General features: G+C 35.1%; 1 protein-coding gene across 1 annotated transcript; it reads left to right on the top strand.

Annotated features, from left to right (window-relative positions):
* Positions 1–2,227: 2,227 nt before the first annotated feature.
* LOC132624964 (endoglucanase 5) lies at positions 2,228–7,093 on the top strand. Its single transcript, XM_060339722.1, has 11 exons — positions 2,228–2,658; positions 2,927–3,139; positions 4,176–4,376; positions 4,580–4,666; positions 4,754–4,918; positions 5,034–5,157; positions 5,249–5,412; positions 5,600–5,933; positions 6,020–6,064; positions 6,170–6,244; positions 6,625–7,093. Exons 1-11 carry the CDS (start codon positions 2,455–2,457, stop codon positions 6,912–6,914), a joined length of 1,902 nt encoding a protein of 633 aa, XP_060195705.1. The 5' UTR covers positions 2,228–2,454; the 3' UTR covers positions 6,915–7,093.
* The last annotated feature ends 450 nt before the right edge of the window (positions 7,094–7,543 follow it).

The raw sequence follows: 7,543 nt of genomic DNA, 5'->3' as shown, positions 1-7,543 counted from the left end.
ATCATTGTAACTGAAAAGTAATGTAATATATAGCGATGAAATTACACGGTAAATATCTTGTAGTTTCATCTAAAAATCTGAAACTTCAATAGTAATAATGATTATTTTGAAAGATAAATTTAAAAAAATGGCTAGTGAACAACTTTTGTACCAATTTTGTCTTTACATTTAGATATGCAAACTGTTTAATTTGTTCCCCAGCTAGCACTTCCCCAACTATTAGTAGTGTCAGTAGTGAAAAATGGATAAAATATTTACCCTCGTAAATAATAAAACAAACTAAGTCTTTTATGATTTTCTAAGAAAATATAGAGATTATCGTGCATATGTGCAAATCATAAAAGGGAGTATACGTTAAGGGTGCAAAATGCAAAAAAAATCAAAATCGGGTATAAAAGTTATTCTTCTATGATGTTTTCTAACCGGATTAAATGGGTATAAGACATGAGTTGGATGGTTAAGGGTTTGGGTTAGGTTGAGTTAAGTGGAGTTGAGATGAGTTAAATAAAGTTATTTTAAAAAAAATAGAATTTATGTGATATGGCATGCCAACTAAGAGAGAAGAAGAGTTTTGTGTGTTTAGTATATAGTAATAGTTGGGTGATATTGTAGTCCTAAAAGAAACAAAAGTGATATTTATAGATAATTCACAATACATGAGGGACCTATTAGAGAATTTACTCATTCCTATTTCTAGAATTCTCTATATGGCAAGAAAGTTTCATGGACTTTCCTAGCAAATTCATAGGATTCTAGGATCTTTTAAGGGAAATTCTCGTATTTGTCTAATACCTTCCCTTAAGTGCTAGTCTTCCTCTTAGGTAAGCATCTTACATGGCAAAGATGTGTGTCAAGTGGCACCTAGATAGCATGATGAAGTGGCGGGTCATCACATTAGACCCAATAAATTTTATGTGTCTACACTTTCTTACTAAATTTTTGATAATTATTCCTTTAGTTTTAACTTTCTATTAGCTTCAAAATTTATATATCTAAGCTGATTAAAGGTTAAATGTGGTGCACAATAATAAGAGGATCAAAATTGAAATAATGCACAATTTAGGAGAAAACATGAATAATAAAGAAGAGCTTTTTAAACCAAGCACAATTTGGGAAAATTTGTTTTTTAAAAAAAAGAAAAAGAAATCCCAACTCTAAAAACCACCTATTGCTACTGCCTAGTAGGGGTGGGCGTTCGGGCCATCGGATTGGATATGAAATTTTCGGTTTGGATATTCGATTTTCGGATTGAAGAAATTAAAATCCAAATCCAATCCAAATAAGTTCGGATTGAATTGGATATTTTAAGTTCGGTTTCAGATTATTCAGTTTGGATATTTCGGATTTTCGGATTTGACTCTTGAGACTTAAGACAAACTTATTAGGAACGAAATTCATGTGTTAGTTCCATAGAGGTAAATCTAAATCTTAATTGTTCAGTAAAAAAATTCTTCTAGTTCAAATTAGGATTAACAAATCCAAGTCATGTCCAACATAGTAAATCCATACCAAATAAAAGCATTCTGAAAAAGTAGAAATGAACAAAATAAAATCTAAGTAGTCATCTAGAAAAATAACAAAGAACTCTGTTGTGGTTGACACTATCATGAGTCTTTTGAGACTTGAGAAGTAAGAAAACCTTATAGTATATTTGATTTCGTAGAGAATTGTATATTAGATTTAATATTTTAATGGGTATGGCCGTAGATACTAATCTATTGGACCTTTAGAAACTAGACTTATGAGTACTTGACACATATGATATAAGTAGGGCTAGATAAAAGGTATAAAAATTTCGGATTTTCGGATATCCAAAAATCCATAGTACTAAATCAATATCCAATCCGAAATCCATGAATTTTAAAAATAAAACCCGAAGTCCCATCCATAATCCAAATATCCAAACCAAATATTTAAAAAATTCGAATTTCGGATTGGCCCAAACTGTGCCCACCCCTACTGCCTAGTGGTAGGGTGAGCAAACAAATAAAGGAAAAACTAAAAATATCTAAGGAGTTCTCGCAATATTTTACGAAACTGTACGAGAATATTTAAAATCTGTGTAGTCAGAGAAATATTTTATGTGCAATATTTCAAGTCAACCTCAAAAAACCTAACAATCCTTGAAAGAAAAACGAAAAAATAATGTCCAATATAAATAATCATTTATGAAGATTCCACATGATCATTGATAGAGGTGAGATGCACGTACAAATCTTCCCAACGCGTCAATCATGTAATGAGAATATAAGGCAAGAAGACGTGGCGAGCTTAAACCAAGTTATTAGTCTACGAACGTGTAGGCTACCACCTTAATGCTGCCCATTCATAATTATAGAAACAAAATCCCATATCACGGACCCCATCTATATATATCTCCATGCATATAGTTCTTTCTATATTATTACCTTCTTTGATTCTAATTCCTATATTAGAGAAAGAAGGAGAAGAATAATGGGAATAGCATCAAAGTTTCAAGTTATTGCTGTATTGTTAGTTGGCCTACTGGCTTTGGAGGCAGTGGCTACTTTTGACTATGGAGATGCCATGGACAAGACTTTGCTCTTCTTTGAGGCGCAGAGGTCTGGAAAATTGCCTCCGAATCAACGTGTCAAATGGCGTGGCGATTCAGGTCTCAAGGATGGTTTTCTCCAAGGGGTAAGTTCATCTCTCTTAAATCCTTTCATTGCTTTTTAGGTGTTTTTTCATAGTATTCAACAAATACTTAAAACCACTTTGATGTATGTTAACAATGAACCAGTATATATCTAGTCTTTTTAATGATGAGTATAGGTTATTGATTTCGTTCCATATTTTGCAAGGACGTATAGGTAGGAATTAAGTGAAGATTTGGAAGCTTAATTTGAGTATGTGATTGGTAAAATTTGTTTAATTTTGTAAAACTATGGTTGATATGGGCATGCAGGTGAACTTGGTGGGAGGGTACTATGATGCAGGAGATCATGTAAAATTTGGATTGCCTATGGCATATAGTGTGACAATGCTAGCGTGGAGTGCTGTTGACTACAGGAAGGAAATTGTAGACCTTAATCAGATGGGGAATACCTTGGCTGCCATTAAATGGGGTACTAATTACTTCATCAAGTCCCATACTCAGCCCAATGTCCTCTGGGCTCAGGTAATTGTATTAATTCTTCTTCTCTACACCAACTACATTCAATTGCTTGTTCTCTATATATCTTGGTAGATAGAAATATTTGCAATAGTTTGGTTACCTGCTTCAGGAAGGACCGGCCGATTTTTTCTACCTAATTATGATATTGTTACGACTAGGGTTGTATTCGTTATGAAGGAACATATTTTAAATGAAAAATGTTTTCCCGCAAAATAAATGGTTTCTTTCCTATTTTCTTGTTTTCACTACGTAAGCAAAAAATATTATCCTAAAAGCATTTGTATATGACCTACACAAATACTATAGTTAGGTGGGGGTAGGGTAAGGTGTGTGGGGGTTGGTGGGGATGGGGATGGGGCTATGGAGGTGGGGCTGAAGATGAGGTATGTTGGAGGATGGATAGGACACAATCAATGTCCACTTCTGTAACTTGTTTTCCTCTAGTTCCAATAGGATGTAATTTTTTCATTTTTAAATAACTTGTGTTTATCAAAAAAAAAATATTTTTCGGAAAACCTTCGTACCGAACACACCCATGTGAAATAACAATATGCGCACAGCCTGACCGTCGGAATTTAAGAAAAAAGAAAACCTTTGAAACTTGTGGTCTAAATAAGCCATAGATATTTGTGTGACTATAAATTATTTGTCATTAAGGATAAAATGAGTATTTTAAAGTTAACTTGTTACTAAATATAAAAAATATCATTCTTCTTCGACTAACTAAAAAGGAAATTTTTTATATTGGGGACACTTTTTTTATCCCTTTTCATTTTTTGGAATTCATTGTACATCACTTGCACATTACCCATTTTCATTTAACCGGTGTATCATTATTTGACATTTTGAGTTTTCATATTCATTGCTGGTAAAAGGTTAACTTCATCAGGAACAATCTATTAGAAACTATAGTTTTTACAAAATTTTATATAGTAGTAACATATATCGACATTATTTGAAACTTTTGTAAACAATTCGAACATCCGAGATGCCTTATCTTTTGTATTTTTCATGTCTAAAGTATTAGTTGAAATTTCAGGTCGGAGATGGAGATTCTGATCACTATTGTTGGGAGAGAGCAGAAGACATGACAACCCCAAGAACTGCTTACAAACTTGATCCCAGCCACCCAGGTTCTGACCTTGCTGGTGAAGCTGCTGCTGCTTTGGCTGCTGCGTCTATTGCATTCAAACCTTACGACTCTTCCTACTCTACCCTCCTTTTAGTGCATGCAAAACAGGTGCACCTTAATATGTACATATAAATGTGTGTACAGTGGTGAAGTCATGAATTTCAATAAGGCCTTAAATATTTAATTTTTCAGTGTTCAACTAACCACCCTTCGCCAAATATAGCTTTGCCCTTGAGTTCGTGTGTAAAGAGAGGATTTCTTTCCTTTTTTTTTGGTAGACTGTTTAACTGGGAATTCTTGAAATATTGCAGCTATTCTCATTTGCGGATACCTTCAGAGGTTTGTATGATGATTCCATCCCAAACGCTCAAGCATTCTACACATCATCTGGTTATTCGGTCGGTGATAATATTCCTGACCTGCATTTCCTACCACTTGTTCAACTTATAAATTTTCTCAAATCAACTTTGTTCATGATGTACTAGGATGAGCTTCTGTGGGCTGCTGCATGGCTCTACCGAGCAACTAATGACGAGTACTACTTAAAATATGTGGTGGACAACGCGGTGTCTTTGGGTGGAACTGGATGGGCAGTCAGGGAATTTTCTTGGGACAACAAGTATGCTGGTGTTCAAATCCTTCTGACCAAGGTAATTACAGTAGTTGGAGATGTCCTAGTTTCAATAAGAAAAACAAATACTTTTAAAATTTGTTGCAATGATTGGTTTAATTATTCAGGTAAGGTCTTGCATTTTTTATGTGTAGATTCTCCTAGATGGAGCTGGTGGATCACACACTCCGATATTGAAACAGTACCAGGCTAAAGCAGATTACTTTACCTGTGCTTGTTTGCAAAAGAATGATGGATACGATGTAGCCCTGACTCCTGGTCAGTACAACTCTGTTGAATTTTCCATAAATGGTATGTCTAAATGCTGATTTGTTAGTAAATATTTGTTTGTTTCGATAATGTTATCCAGGAGGCCTGATCTATGTTCGTGAATGGAATAATCTGCAATACGCCTCATCAGCTGCTTTCTTACTTGCCATGTACTCCGATTATCTTTCTGAGAAAAAAGCTGTATTAACATGTCCTGAAGGTCAAGTTCAGCCATCAGATATCCTATCATTTGCAAAATCACAGGTATGTCCATTTCAACAGGTGGCCTGAACTATTATTTGAGCAAAAATTATGCTCATTTTCACCTTCTACTATTTTTTAAGAAAGAAAAAGGAAATATTTCAAGGGGTTGATGCTGTAATTGTGATAGTCTTGATTTAATTGATAGATTTCAGAATTCTAACCGATTTCATGATACTGCATTCTACAGGCTGATTACATTCTTGGTAAAAATCCCAAGGCTATCAGCTACTTAGTTGGTTATGGACAAAACTACCCAATCCACGTTCACCACAGAGGCGCCTCCATTGCCCCTATTTCAGTCCTTCATTCTGCTGTTAGTTGTTTAGAAGGATTTGAGACTTGGTATCGCCGCCCTCAGGCAAATCCCAACATTATCCACGGTGGCCTTGTGGGAGGTCCCAGCAAAACTGATGATTTCAGTGATGACAGGTCCAACTATGAACAAACTGAGCCAACAATCTCTGGTTCAGCTCCTCTTATAGGACTCTTCTGCAAATTGCAGTCCCTCTCGGGCTATTCAGGTAAACTTTTACAAAATCTCAAGCTCTACTTAAGATTTCCAATCTTGTCCGGTCATATAATTAGTAATGTCGGCTTTAAACTTCAGGTTCTTATCATCATAGATCACCAACACCATACCAGAAGCCTCCAGGTTGGTAACTATACTTTAAAGCATTAGAAAAACTGAAATGAAGTTCGATTGTTGGTTCACAACTATTGAAAACTTACCACAATTAATCGCATTTGTATCCTGCAGCTTCCCGTCGCCCACAACCATCAGCACCAAACCACAAAGCTCCACAATCTTCACACCCCTACAATAAAGCTCCAGGTTAGCAATTTGACATTGCACTTCCATGTTTCTTCTTGTGCTAGAAATTGAGCACCCCTCTACCCACCACAGAGAATTAAAAAGGAAAAAAACAAAACAAATGAGGATAATTAATAAAGTCATTAGAATTCAATGATCTGTTTAACTCTTCCAGGTTCTTATCCCAAATATGTACCAGAATATCAAACCAAAATCAGATGAATAACTTGATAATAGCAAGATCTTAATCTTTCCATAGATAATTTTTCTTCACCAGCTATGGGGGAATACTTTTTAAGTGCACTATGACCATCAAACAGTTCCTTTTTGCTTTTCTTTTGAAATTTTGCAATGCATGTTTATACAATACTCAGAAAATAAAAAAGTGACATTTCTTGCAGGTGCACCAGTCATATTCTTGCACTCCATAATTTCAACATGGACAATTGGTCCAACAACTTACTACAAGCACAAGGTGGCGGTGAAGAGCACATCTCAAAATCCAATCACAGATCTCAAGTTGGTAGTTGAAAACCTTTCAGGATCATTGTGGGGGCTCAGTCCATGCCCAGAGAAGAACACATATGAGCTTCCTCAGTGGAATAGAGTACTAAAGCCTGGTTCAGAACTCATTTTTGTATATATTCAAGGAGGTGCCCAAGCGAAGATTTCAATCAAGAGCTACCATTAACTGAGCTACATGGAGAAGACCAACTAATACCCAATTTTCCAGACGCTCTAATTCCTTACCAAGATATTTTCCTTTTCTTTTTCATGTTTGAACCAATATTGACAGTTGTAACATAGCAATGAAGATCGATGCTATTCTGAAATTATTGGAATTTGTGAATTATTATTGTTTTATCTTCATTTTTGTTTCTTTTCTCTTTGTCTTGTAAGCAAGCAAATACGTTTACTTAATTTGCGTACCACAGTGAGATAAATGGGAGCCCCAAGAGATTCAAAACAAGAACGTGACTCACCAAATCATTGCATCATAATCCTTTATCAGTAAATTAGGGACCATATGGCGAGAATATCACTAGAGGCATGTAAACTACTCTTGGATTCAGACGCATACGTGATTGATAAATAATGTCTGGTTGATAAATAATACCATGATGAAACAGAGTATCCTTCTCGCAGAGACTTATTTAACTATTAACCATATTATACTATCATGAAGTACTTATTCACGTCTTTTCAAAAGTAATTGAAATTTATTATAACTATTGTGGAAATTATAAGGTGCAATGAGCACTAAATACAGCACGAAACACGTAGCCAAATTTGGAGTAAAGATTAATGAGAGAATCTATT

Source organism: Lycium barbarum, chromosome 12 (assembly GCF_019175385.1).
Source record: "Lycium barbarum isolate Lr01 chromosome 12, ASM1917538v2, whole genome shotgun sequence".
NCBI lineage: Eukaryota > Viridiplantae > Streptophyta > Magnoliopsida > Solanales > Solanaceae > Lycium > Lycium barbarum.
Note: the sequence above shows the minus strand (reverse complement) of the source record. Positions and strands in the feature narration are given on the sequence as shown.